Source organism: Alnus glutinosa, chromosome 6 (assembly GCF_958979055.1).
Source record: "Alnus glutinosa chromosome 6, dhAlnGlut1.1, whole genome shotgun sequence".
Classification (NCBI taxonomy): Eukaryota; Viridiplantae; Streptophyta; class Magnoliopsida; order Fagales; family Betulaceae; genus Alnus; species Alnus glutinosa.
Genome location: NC_084891.1, coordinates 20587554 through 20601891, shown reverse-complemented (window position 1 = coordinate 20601891; position 14338 = coordinate 20587554). Strand labels below are relative to the sequence as shown.

The window sequence follows — 14338 nt, the reverse complement described above, 5'->3', positions numbered from 1 at the left end:
GAGGAGGGAGTCATAGGAGACCTCCCTCCCCCGATGGAACAGAACCTCTAAGGGGCTTTCTCTCTTCTCTCTCTTTTTCTCTCCTCTTCTATGCTTTAGAGCCTAAATAAATTATTCTCACTGTTGAAAGTGAAACAGGTGAAATTATTGAGCGGTGAAAGGTGAAACTATTTAGAATATAAGAAGTTGAATGCATCGCACGTGTACTAATTCGTTAGGATTTAACTACCAATTTTGATAGATATATGGGCTGACCTGGGCTGATCTTGGTCGAGCGGAAGCGCGGCCCATTTTCACCCCTGACTCTCTAGACTCGACTCTCAGCTGAAAACTCTCAAAAGCCTTCCCTCTCTCGCTTGCCGCTCAAATTCTCTCTTTCTCTCTCTCTCTCTCTCTCTGTGTCTCTGCTTCAACTTGGGATTCAATGGAGGTTGATAAAGTAAACTCTAGTTTCATCTACTTTTGTGATTTTCTTTAAGTTCTCTGTGTTGCTGTAATCTCAATTCCAACATGTCGCTCTTTGATGTTCTGTTTGGTTGCTGGGAAATTGTAGGAAAGTCAGGGAAAATCATAGCTTTTGCAACTCCGAATATCGGAGTTTCCATTTGAACGCCTTACAAGAATACGCTTTTCTTTTGTAGCCCTATTATCCCAACTACCAAGCATAACATTATTCCTTTCAGTCTTTATTAGCTTGACACAGTTCTTTAGGTTCTAGGTCTGTTATCATTGTATATATCTAACATAATCGATACTTGATTGGTCTTTTTCTCATTTCGAAGTGTTTCCTTTTCAGTTTCTTGGGGTGGATTTTTCTCATTATATGTGAGATTGTGTTGTGATCTTGCTATACATCAGCTTCACTTTGCATTGCATCATTTTTCGTCTTGACAACTGCATTTCATTTGGAAAAGGGAACAGTGGAACAGAGAAGAATAAGAAACTTCTTTATAGTTTCATAATTTTTTTGTGTTGGCTCTTGTTTTTTGTAATATCAAGATTTGAAACTAATACTAAATGCTTAGGTCATTGTTGCCATTGTATCTTTTAAACCCCCTTTTTGTAGTACTTGAATGTTAATAACTAAGTACTTTGAAGTTAATTATTATCAGGATCGAAGAATGTAGTATGAAAAAATATTGGAATGCTGCCATGTTGTATAAACTACTAGTCATCTCATTTCTGTTTAAAAGTTTGTTCTCTTTGTGTGAGTGCACACGCTTAAATATGTGAGAAGTCCACTTAGGCTCTGCAATCACAGCCTACGCCATTTGATTTTTATTTGGTTAATATTGCTGGCTTGGTCTATTATGTTGTCAAATGAGTAAGATTGGTTAAATCCTGCAATCCTATTTCTGGTTAATATTGCTGGCTTGGTTAATATTTGGTCAACATGTTTGTTCACGGCAGCCACCGTCATCTGATAAGGCCAAACAGACTGATGAGGACTGCGCAATAGTTCTTGAGCTATCTGAAAATGACCCTCATTTTGATAAAAAGAAGGTGAGAAATGACACAAAAGTGAGAATCTTTGAGTTCTCTTTTGTTTTTCATCAAAATTTTCTTGAATCATAGGTACCTATTTAAACATTAATAGTCAGGAATGTGAGGATGAAATATTATTTAATTGAAGGATGTATATAACTTGAGGCAGTCACTCTTTATTGCTGACCTCTATACAATGAAGTGCAGGGAATTGATACAGACCAATAATTAAAATTGAAATGATGCTGCATTTATTGTTCAATATATAATTGTGTCAGATTCTTGTTGATTAAGCTGTATAGAGAAGAAAACTTGGAATTCAAATACTGGCAGTGTTGCTTCATTTTATATTAGCATCTATATACTGTTCTTAATTTTCATTAATGTTGCAGTTGATTCCACTTATACTTGATACTATTTAGTTCTTATTGAAGAAACCAAATTACTTCTAATTTAATTGAGCTGTTAAGTTGCTGCCATTATTCTGATTATTTGTCACACCTGTTTGGCAGAAATTACTTCAAAAGAAGGGTTTTAATCCCAGGGAACAGATTTTTCTCAAGAGCTCTTCATGTCCCGATTGGATAAGTACAACCTTGAAAGTAATGCTTCAGATAGCAAGAATCATACAGTTAAATGAGGTAAATTCTAATTCTGCTCTCTAAACTACTTAATTTTTTTCACCCTAGGGACATGTTTGGAAGGAAGCCAGAGGGATATTACCTTATTTCATGTTTGAGCAATAGTAAAGGCAAATACTTTGCCACCTGGGTATAACTTTCTGAAACTTGTAGCTTCAATCAGTGGCAAGGGTAGAATTTTATCTTTGGGGGGAGTTGGACTAACATTGTGATGATTAAATATTTTTTAGGAAAATTATGTCACAACCCCCTCGTGCTTTCGCACTTTTTGACATTGAGACCTTAGTTTCCAATTTGATAAAATCAAGACTGTGGCTGGGTCGTCATCCAGTCATGCACGTGGCCTTGACTGGGTGCTGCCACCCAGGCACGGCCAAGCTGCACCCAGTCACGGTCATAGTCGGGCATGAACTGGCTGTCACCCAGCCCAGCCACTTTTTTTTGTTTAGTTTTTTTTTTTTTTTGAATCTTTGATCCAAAGGCATAATTGTATTTTCATATCATTTATGTTACTATTTGACGGAAAAAACTGACGTAGGACTCGATTTATGAATATTTAAATTGGAAACTGGGGTCTCAATTTCAAAAAAAGTGTGAAAGCACAAGATGATCATAACTTAATTTCCCTATTTTTTATTCTTTTTATATTTTGTGTGGTTTGCTATGTAGTAGTTAAAAGAAAAATTGTAAACACAATTGAAGATGCAAATGAAGGCATATATCGAACTTGACAAATATGTGCTAAGATGGACAACAAGATTGAGCATTTCTAATCAATTACCATATAGTTATTAGGTAAGTAACCCAAAAAAAAAAAGAGTAGAAAAAGTAATTGTCTCCATTAGGTCCTTCATTTGGCATTGGGAGAATGCTACCATACAAAATCTGTTTGATATATGACACTCGGAGGGACTTGAGGGTGGGCCAGTTCAACCATTTGCCTCATGGGAGAAAAAGAATTAAAACTAAAAAAACTAATTTTTGTTTTTGGCGTAATGTACACACATATGTACAATATATATAGTCGGTATGACAAGTAAAAATATAGTGTCACACATGTCATACCATTTGTCAACACCTTTTCTACACCATTTATCTTACAGGTTATTAGTGCGACCTCCCTACCATGATAATGCACAGTAAGACTATTGATTACTAACTTAAATATATCTATCTGATAAGCACATACTAATTATATTTAAAATTTTTATTAGGTTTCTTTACAAGAAGTGGATTTGTTTTGTTTTGTTTTGTTTTTTAATTAAACTGAATCCAGTTCAATTTGTCTGTTATAGCACTTCTCCTAACAACCTAGTAGTCTGTCTAAATAGCTAGTGCTGCAATATTTTGAGTTCTGACCAAGTTAGCACGATCCTTTGAAAAAATGTAAATCGTTAACCGATTGGCTGTTTAAAGAATTAGTTGCAAGGATTTCGAGGGCATGATATTGTTGGTTCTTCTCAGATTTGAATCTTAAACAAAGCTTTAGACATTTTTTTTTCCGCATTTTGAGGGAGGGAGGGATAGAAGGTTTTTTCATATTTTTTGGGGGCATGACCCCCCTGGATCCGCCCCTGGCTTCAGTGTCTTCCTGTTATGTTTTTGGCACAAAACTGGGGCATGATTGGCAGTTTAGCCTGAGGTCCCTTCAATTGTATTGATGAGTAACTCGTGATCATATTATGGGCCGATTGAGGTGCAGGTAGAACTTTATTTTGGCGAGGGTGATAAATGTTCACCAGTGGAATTGTACAGCCCCAGGAATGAGCTGGAAGCTCTTAATTCAATCCTTTCGCTTCTTGACATACCACTGTCTGGTGATAAGTGCATGCAAAGGAATGCCCTGCAAGAATTACGGGAAGCAATTATTGGTATGATCCATGACTTTGGGGACAAGAACAGTGTGAAGACTACAATTTTAGAAATTCAAAGCTGTGAGAAAGAAGAATGTTTGTCACAATGGGGTGAAAGCAATGGCATGAGGACAAGGTTGCAGATAGCTTGTAAGGCTTCACAATTATAATTGCTGCTGTTGTACTTTCATGCTTATCAGGCATGTAGATATTTTTCTCCTTTTCTGGTGGTCTATATGATTTCCCCCTTTTTCTTTGGGGTGGCTCTTTTTTTGTTGGTTTTGGTAGGGGGGGGTGGCAAGTGCAGGGGGATGGGAGCACTGTTTATCCTTAAATATCCAAGCGATGTATGGAAGAAAGGAAAGCTAGTATTTAATATATTTGTTTCCCGTGCTTCATTCATCGTGTAGATGTCAAAGGGGCTGGCAGAGGAGCCATAGCAAGAGAAGATCTAAATGTAGGAGACATTGCTTTGGAGATCCCTGTATCTATTGTCATTTCTGAGGAGCTAGTGCGCATATCTGACATGGTATGCTTCAAACTTACGTAAATACTTCCAACCATGTGTAAGTTTTGCCTCTGCTTTTAAGTTAGAACTTCTGTAAGAAACATTGGGGAAAATAAAAGGAAAAAAATTGAAATGAACCTTCTTACGGGTGGGAACATGAAACATCTCTATTTAACTTGCAAGACATAGAAAACAATAGGTGGATGATGATTAGTAAGAACAATTTCTTCCAGCCTTACATTGAGTCTGAGTTTCTCATTACCCCTTGTTTGATGGCATGATTGTAATATTTGTCTATAATGTTCCTATATATACTGCAATAGTAAGGGTAGAACAGTGATTCTAGCCACCCATTTTCTTCTCCAATTGTTCTTTTCTCTAAAACCCTAAAATCTACATCCCCAAAATAGGCAGAGAAAAGTCCTTGTGCCCAAAGTCATCCATATTTCTTAGACAGAGCTATGTGGAGGCAAAAGGAAGCCATTAAGAAATGCAACTAAACCGACCACTAGGAAGAATTAAGAAATCTAATTTAGTTTAGGAAAACTAACTTTATGTAATATGACATAGGTGTTGGTTGTTAGCCAACAAAATTTGGTATATAAAACCTAAGGAAAAGCCTTTCTTTGTTGATTAGTACAATGATGTTCAAACACAAAATTGAGAAGAGAGTAAACAGAGAGAGAAGGAAAAGAGGGGAAGAAGCCAAGAAGAGGGAGAAAATAAGCCAGAGTGAAGAAGAAGAAGCTCAGGAGAGGGGAGAAATCAGGGGGGAGATGACAACAAAACCATGTCAATAATATTATTCATCAAAAGCTACCAAATACAATAGAAAATTAGGTTTAAATAGACTAAGGGCTAAACCCTAACCCTGACCTAATGGCACTTGGGCTAATGGCCCGCTAAATAACGAGCTTGTTTGGTAACTAATTGTGTTGTGGAATATTTGTTTGAATTGTAATAAAAAGTGACTGATGTGATATAAAATTTAAGAATATTTTATAGAAAAGTGAAAAAAAAATTGTTTTGTAGTGAGTTTTTTTATTTAAATAATAATAAAAAATTATTGATGTGATAAAAAAAGTGTAAAAAAGTTAGAATGTTTTTGATTTGATTTTTTTTGGAAAAGTGAAAAGATATAGAAGGAGATTTAGGATGGTTTGCCAAACAAGCTCAACATAAAGTCCAAATTAAAATAATACAACCCGTCTGAAAAATATAAATAATAAAACCACAATGTAACCAAAAAAAATCCAATGAAGCCCAATAATGTTCCATCTCATGTGATATGTGGTGGGGTGGGATCATAGGTTCAAATTTTTTTCTTGTAAACAAGACACACGAATGCTTTGTTTTCTATCAAATCACCACTTGTCTTAAAAGCTTAAGCTGATAGAAAAATGTAAATTTAATTATTTAATTAATATTTAAAACTCCCCATCATGTGTGGGACTAGATAATATGTGGACTATTTTAATTAAAAATGCAGGATGCACTGTAAAGTCAAGGTTCGAACTTAGGACTTCGGTTTTGATATCATGTTAAAATCACTACTTGTGCCAAAAGCTTAAGTTGATAGAAATGGTAAATTTAATTATTTAATTAATACTTTAACATTTTCCATACACTGAATTAGTGAATTACATTTTCCAAGATGGGGAATTCTTACATAACCAATATTTTGAATTTGCATAGACTAAGAAGAACAAAAGTGGGGTCAATACGATATGCTTGTTTTTCTTTTTATTACAGTTTCATATACTAGAGAAGATTGATGGTATCTCTATAGAGACAATGTTATTGTTGTGGAGCATGAAGGAGAGGCACAATTGTAATTCAAATTTCAAGATTTACTTTAACACGCTTCCAGAAAAATTCAATACAGGTACATAGTTGTGTTCACATTTTTTGCCAATGATATCTAATTTGTTATTTTGTGTAAGTAGCAAATATTATTTGCAATCTACATTTTGTTTACTTTTGAGGATTAAATGTTTCAACTATCAGCAAGAACTTGATGCTAAGTCAGAAAAGTTTGCAATCTTGTATATAGGTTGTGAATGACCTTTTCTTAGTATGCTAATTTTGAAACTACCCATTAAGGTTTGAGAAATTAACGTCGACTTGTTAATTAGCAATTAATTGGCTCTGTTTGATGTCTTGCCTTAATCATTATAATATTCTATAAACTATTGCAGGTAAGATAGTACTATGAAGTTGAAAATAAAATCCAAGAGGATATAACTTCTTAGTAACCATAAAACTGGTTCCATCACTTACCATTCTAAATGGTTCAATGATCAATACATTATTTTTTATTTTTGGAGTTTCAGTTTGATGTAAAATAACAGCTGCTACTCATTTATTTTGTTGTTTTTATTTTTAACATATTTTCTAGTTTCTTGTTATTTTATTCCATTCTATTCTTTTCTAATCTTGATGAAATTTGGATCTAAGATGTCTCCCAAATTTACCCCATCTTTGTGGTTTCAAGTTAAATTGTGCAATACATTTGGCTGTCATTCAAAGTAAAACTCACTTGTTTCTAACATGGTTAAGGTTTTAATTTTGAATGATTAAGAGTAAAACTGACTCGAAATGCTTCAATCACTGAAAATTTATAAAAAAAATAAAAAAAGAACCAGAAATTATATACCTAAACCTCTAGGAATGTCAGATTTATTTTAATCCCCACATTAGGTTCTAATTTTTTCCTAGATTTAGCTGGAGCTTCATGCAATGATTTAGTACCAGTTTGTGCATACAGAAATGGGTAAGAAGTGTTTAAACTTCTGCGAAATTCTATGCTTTGCTAGTATCTTAGCTATGGGTACTTTTCTGTTAAATATAAGGCTTACATTTTATCCTATAGTCCCAGTTAAGGGGGAAATTTAAAAGAAAATTTTACCCATTAATTTGCTGATTTGGTTATCTTATTAAAACGATCAAGTACTTTGGGTGGAATAAGCATAAGGTAATTGACACTCTTAACTTGTTCTTTTAGAGTCGGAGACTTCATCCCTATTCCTTTATTTCTTTGTAGCGTTTGAAGGTGCAAGATATGGGTTTGCATTGGATTTATAGCCAAATAAAATTGGATACATTGCAAAAAAAAACAAAGACTTATTTCATCAAATGTACTATGCACATATGCAGTAACAACAACAGAAATGACAGTTATATTATCATTTTTGTATGATAGTCGTATAGCAGTTTACTAAATAAAATTACTCTAAATACAAACTTTGGTCAGTAAGAATTTTGAGAAAATTTTGGCAGTGTATACATTTGGCTAGGCCCCCTTGGCATGTTTGCCTATATTGGCATGGTTTGCAACATTTATAACTATTATGATCTGCTTCTTTTTCAACATTAATATCTTTTATTTGGATGATGTCAATTTCTCAGCCATGCTTATATTGCCATTTATGTTGTCTTCATAACCAAACTTTGAGTATGAAGAGCCACTAAAATAATGTGTTAGGAAAATTTGTTTGGAAAGTTGCATAATCTGATGCAAGAAAGGAGAGTATTGGATATGGATGTGTTCATTGATCAGTTCTTGTCACAGATTCTGCTCATTGGAAGTGTATGGGAATTTTGTGCCTTGAAATGACCAGGCAAAGAAAACCAAAAAATTTCAATTGGAAATGACAAATGCTCAATCTTCTGTGATCCCTGTTATCTCTGCTAAAATGTCTGGCATGAGGTCTGGATGGGATATTCTGATATCATCTATGAGACATTATGGATGATGTGTTTAAATTGGTTCATGGAAGAGGCAATGATTGCTTAAATTCCAAATGGTATTTTGGTCCCTCTCAAGCATTTTCAATGGAAATTTATATTGCTTTCAGTCTAATCAACATGAAATTGGAAGGGGGAATTCATAATTAGTACGTAACACTTCATTTATGGTAGAAGTAAGTGATGATTTAATCATAGTCTGTCGATGTCCAATTATATATATCTGCCTTTTTGTTCTTTTAATTATTCAAAGATTTATTTTTGTGTAATCTATATTGTGTATGTAATCTGAAAAAAGGGTTAATGGTGTAATTTTAAGGCAGAAAAATTCAGTTTGCACATTTTGCATGGAAGAATTATTTGTTAATAATTATGTTCTAACACTGATTTATCTTGGTTTAACTGGATGTGTTTGTTTATTTTTTATTTTTATGCAATAGGGTTGAGCTTTGGAGTTGAAGCAATTGTGTCTCTGGATGGGAGCTTGCTGTTCGAAGAAATAATGCAAGCAAAAGAGGTTATCAGGCTTTCGAATAAAGTGTTAATAGATTAATTTGTTCAAGAAGTAGGCTCTGGTTACTTTAATGGAACAGAAGTGTCTCAGAAACAGATTCATTAATGTGCATGCATCTGGGAATGGAAATTTGGCCTGTTTAAGCAGAACCCTGTCTTGCCCTGCCCTCTCTATATGGTGTGAATTTGGGTTTATACGAGGATAGGGAATAGATCTATAACTTGATCTGGTTTTGGTTCTTATAGGGTACTTTCGCTTGTATATATCGGTATCGGTGTACAAGGGTTCTGCTCCTTATTGCACTTTATAGTTCAAAGTTTATTTACTGATAAACAAAAAAAGACAGGCATAAGGGATCTCTGCCCCACCCAATCACATATTATATGCCCTCGATTATAATACAGTCTTTTAAATGTCATCATATGTACAAACACACCATCCTCTGTATGTGTGAGTGTAACACCTTTTGATCTCTTGTACCCCACATATCCTCTGAGTCTTTACCTTATTATTCTTTATTATTCTTTAGGCTTGGTTTCTTTGCTTTCACTTCATCATTATTTTTCTCTTCCCCACCTGGTTAAATATTGGACTGTTTCCACTTCCATTTCTGTTTAAAGTAATCTGGAACTCAAATTTGCATTTCCCCATTTTATGATTTCACTGGGTCTGTTATTTCAGGGTTTTATGAAGTTGGATATATAACCTTGCTCTGAAGTTGGTTTGTTCAAAACTTATTTGTTTGAGGAAGCTACAACAAGAAAATGGGCCCAAATGCAATGCTGTCACCCCAACCCAATAAAGATAGATGAGGCCAGGCACAGAGGGTTGGGATCTTTTTTTAAAATGGGCATGGACAACACAGGGTTGCCCCAGCTGGGGTATGGGGTAGGATGAGGAGAGATTTTTTGTAATTCTTATTGGAAGTTGGGAGGTGATAGGGTTGTAGAGCACCCACCCTTTACCTGCCCTGCTGCTATTCCTGCATGCATAAATATTTAGGTTTGTGATAGTAAATTGGCTGTGGAAACCTAACATTTGCATAATGTTAGTTCAATGAAATGCATTTAAACCAGCCCTGCTTTGAGGAAAGTAGCTTCTAGATAGAACGAGGAATTTGCTTTCCATTAATTTGAAGGTTATTGAACTCTCTGAGACAGAGTGTCTTATCTTCTCCTGCTCACAACAATTAATATGTACAATATGTATTGCAGCTACTTCTTTTGTCAAGTTTTCCTTAGTGGAGCCTTCGAAAAGAGCTGTACTCCTTGAGATGAATTAATAAAAACAATAGGAGATCTGGTTTTCCATGTGGGTAAATGGAATTTTGTCACAGCACTTTTATCTCATATTTCTTTTATTAGGTTTCTAATTGTTAGGAAACCAAAGTTCATCTCGTCCTGATAGGATTTCATCATATGCCTCCATAAACAATTAGACATTATGGAAAAAATTTATATTTTTTCAAAAAGGTGACGCATTTTTTCTTCTTCTTTTATTTTGTCACAGCACTTGCGTAATCAATATGATGAGTTATTTCCTGCACTGTGTGATGATCATCCTGATACATTTCCAAGGGAACTATACACATGGGAGCAATTCTTATGGGCTTGTGAACTCTGGTACTCAAATAGCATGAAAGTAATGTTCCCTGATGGAAAGCTAAAGACATGCTTAATTCCTATTGCTGGCTTTCTTAACCATTCGGTACGTTAGTCCTTTCTCCCTTTTGTCCTTTATTTCTCATTTTGCCCCTGTATTTTCCGTCTTCATGGTTAAAGATAAAACTTGGGCTTTAGTGATAGTGGCATAGACTACTGAGTTCAAAAAAACCCTAAATTACTCAAAGTTGGATGCCAAGCATTACTTATTATGGACATATATATAATAAATCCTAGACCAAGCTCATCATCTTACTGATCCCTGTTGGTCAAGCTTCTGACTGATAATCAACACTGTCACTTATAATTACCACCTTCTGTTCAATATGATAGTGAGAATTGTTTGCCACACGTATTTTCTGCCTAAAAGATTCAGATGTTGAATAATTCCCATAACTATGTTGAGGTCCATTGTGTGTTTAATTATAAAGAAAGCGTCATTTTACTATTCAATTGTGTTATTGACAAACACTCAAATTTTTTCTCATGTGATTTTGGAGCTTTTCAATGAGGTATATTTCTTGCTCTTTATCTCATTTGTTCCCTGTTACAGTTACACCCACACATATCGCACTTTGGCAAAATAGATTCTGCAACAAATTCCTTGAAGTTCTGCCTATCAAGACCATGCAGTGCAGGAGAACAATGCTTTCTTAGTTATGGGAACTTCTCTAGTTCTCATCTAGTTACCTTCTATGGCTTTTTACCACAAGGAGACAACCCATATGATATCATTCCAATGGGTAAGTTTCTTGCTATATTAACTTCTATCAATAAATATCTGTGCGTGTTTGCCTGTTTTACAGGACAATCCTGTTTGTCTTCAAGATTCTTCTGTTTTGAATTTGCAAAAACTCTTCCAATACTCAGTTGGATGATGTATCAATATTTGTTCAACTACAGATACTGGGGCTGCACAGGATGATTGTGCTGAGGGTATATGCACATCCAACTGGAGCACTCACATGGTGCGGGCTACTTGGCACTCAAACAATCGCGATATTTTCCATTATGGCTTGCCATCGCCATTATTGGACTCTCTACGGAGAGCTCGGAGTCCTATGCTACGGACCAAGACCTTAGTAATTTTTTTTTTTTTTCTGTTACTTGATTTTCTCTTTCTTTCTTTTTAGTAAATTGATATGCTTGAGTTAATTTCATGCTTTGAAGTTTGATTCATTATGTGCTTTATATGATTCTTTCACTTTTTCCTCATGTTATAGCTACAAGCAAACTTGGAAAATGAAATTGAAATTCTCAAAGACCTTCTCTTCACCTTTGATAACATGATGGAAAATCTTGGTGATGCAGATGAGGATGACAGGTGAAGCAGTCAAAAGCAATGATACACTATATAATTTGAAACTGACACCAGAATAACATTTCCTTTTTGATATTTGCAGAGGAAACGGCAGTTGGGATGTAAGGCTGGCAGTGGAGTTCAAAGATATACAGAGAGGAATCGTCTCTTCAATTTTAACTTCATGTTATGCTGGTGTGAAGCTTGTGGAATATGAATGGAGCAAATGCATGGGTGAGGACAAGCTTGGGTAGATGAGCTGGCTTGAGGCATAAGCATAGAGGAAAGCTATGAGGGCCGGATCGAGCACACTGCTCTTCTGGTGGACCATACCAAACTGTGAGTGTATCATAAAATCTTATTGTACCTATCAAAATCAGGCCACTTCATCTCCATTGACCAATTAGTGTCTGATGAAGTGGCACCATAAGCCTGGAATATTACTAAATCTCAAAGAAATCGTGTGCCTTTATTCTTTTCGTTAAATAGTGTTTGCGGTAGCCTAGTCGACCAAATCTATCCTTGTGGGGCATGCGCATTACTTTAAAATGTGTGGTCAATATTATGCTCCTTTTCAATAATATTATTATAAAGTGTCGGCATCCATATCTTAATTGTTCCGGGGAATAAGATATGGATGCCTACACTTTATAATAATAGCTCTTTACACCCGTTTTATACCAGTGACTAACATGAAAAGTCACTTAAAACATGTTACGCCAGTCAGTGTATAGTCACCAATGCCGATAAATTGTTGGCATTTATCTACAACGCCAGAACTTTATTAATGTTTTAGAAAGAAAAAAAAAACTGCAGATAATTAGTTACTAAAATGATGAAACATTGTGGCGTTTATCTAAAACAGCCGGCATAAATCATTTGTAGATTTATTATCATGAAGCATATTGTCTCTCATATTATATTATGAATTCTAAACTTCATTTACCTTATTTTCATGTATTCCACTGTACTCCTAATTAATATGATAACATTATGTTGTGTTTGAATCTTAAATATAACTAATATGAATACTAAATATAGAAAAATAGTTTCATTATCGAGTAAAATAATTATAAAAGAATGTCGCTTGATATATGAAGTAAAAAAATTGAAAAAAAGAAAGAGGAAGAAGAAAGAAAGAAAGAAAGAAAACAATACAAAACAGCATGCTTGATGCCTAAAAAGGAAAACCAATTATATATATATATAACCCAAATCATCGTTATTATTATTATTATTATTATTTATTTATTTATTATGCCCATGGGCCATGGCAAGACAATGCGTGGGAGCAAATTTTTATCAATTAAAAACTGCAATCGGTGGTTCAAATGGTTATTTTAAATTAATGAAAGTTCTCTTAAATTTCTTGAAACTTTTGGTGGTAAAGTTTCATCTAGAACAATTTATTATTGTAAGAATATATTCTGAAATATTCTGATATTTTCCTTATTTGCATGATATCTCAAATACTTATTTATTTTCGTGTCTAATTTGATTTTGTTCTGTAATATTTTACATTAATTTTATGATTGTATTTTTTATTCTAACGGACGTTATTCAACTATAAAATGGCTGACTTCATGGCAGTTCTGGTTGGGCTTCTTGAGATGATGTTTTTATTTCTATTTTAGATCTTGATAATAATAAAATTATATTAGCATAGATATTATTAAGGGCCTCGGATGAGTCGGATGTTAGGATTTTTAAAATACCACTTATTTTTAATATAATATATATATATATATATATATATATATATATATATAAAGAAAAAATGTCAAAACACTTTAACAAACATACTCAATGATTGGTGCTCTAGCAAAAATTAAATGCAAATCCTATTTTAATTTGAACAAACTAATTGATTTTACCAAAAAAATAAAAAATAAAAAATAAAACTAATTGATTTGGAACGGTAGTTAGAAGCGGTGGTTAATAATAAGTGAGATAGTGAGTAGGACTGTAGGACGATGTTTACGTGCTTCCTTCCATAGTCATGTCTTCTTCATCTTTTTAATTTTTATATCATTTTAGGCAAAAGAAAATCAAAGGAGCAAAAGATTCTGAGGAGTTTTATATTTATTTATATTTTTATTATCATTTCACCGAACATATTCTCTTTCTCAAAATATTTTTCTTCTTTTTTTTTTAATATTTATTTTCTCTTGATGATGAGTCATCAGTCATGACGAACCATACTTAGTGGGATTAAATTTGAGATGACATTAATTAACTAATTGTAGACCAGAAAATAATAAGAGTAATGCTATACATCATCTCCTTGTTCTCTTTTTATCCTCTTAAAATTAATGTGGCTCTTAAAATTACCATTGGATCAAAATTCAATAGTCATATATCAAAAATTCAATTGTAATTTTAAAAGCCACATCAATTTTAGGAGGATAAAAGGAAGATAAAAGGATGATGTGTAGCATTACTCAAATAATTGCAGAAACATATACAGTGCGAGTGGGCAGCCCACCAGCTTGTCCACTCTCCAACCGCCGACCCACTTCGTCTCTCTGTCTCTATCCACTGTGAAAGCCAGAAAAGTTTGCACAACTTACAGCCAATCAAATGCTTCCCACGCGTACAATACTCCACGCGTGCCTTCGTTAGAGGTAAG

At 34.1% G+C, this 14338-nt stretch overlaps 1 protein-coding gene across 2 annotated transcripts; it reads left to right on the top strand.

Moving 5' to 3' along the window:
- The first annotated feature begins 254 nt into the window (after positions 1 to 254).
- LOC133871209 (uncharacterized) lies at positions 255 to 12224 on the top strand. 2 transcript variants are annotated; one of them, XM_062308604.1, is made up of 12 exons: positions 255 to 430; positions 1411 to 1503; positions 1998 to 2126; positions 3829 to 4129; positions 4390 to 4508; positions 6240 to 6372; positions 8675 to 8751; positions 10258 to 10455; positions 10963 to 11152; positions 11313 to 11491; positions 11633 to 11733; positions 11813 to 12224. In XM_062308604.1, the coding sequence occupies exons 1-12, from the start codon at positions 425 to 427 to the stop codon at positions 11961 to 11963; spliced, it is 1677 nt and encodes a 558-aa protein (XP_062164588.1). In that variant the 5' UTR covers positions 255 to 424; the 3' UTR covers positions 11964 to 12224. The 2 variants fall into 2 exon arrangements, with proteins under 2 accessions (XP_062164588.1, XP_062164587.1); XM_062308603.1 differs by having other exon boundaries at positions 255 to 439.
- The last annotated feature ends 2114 nt before the right edge of the window (positions 12225 to 14338 follow it).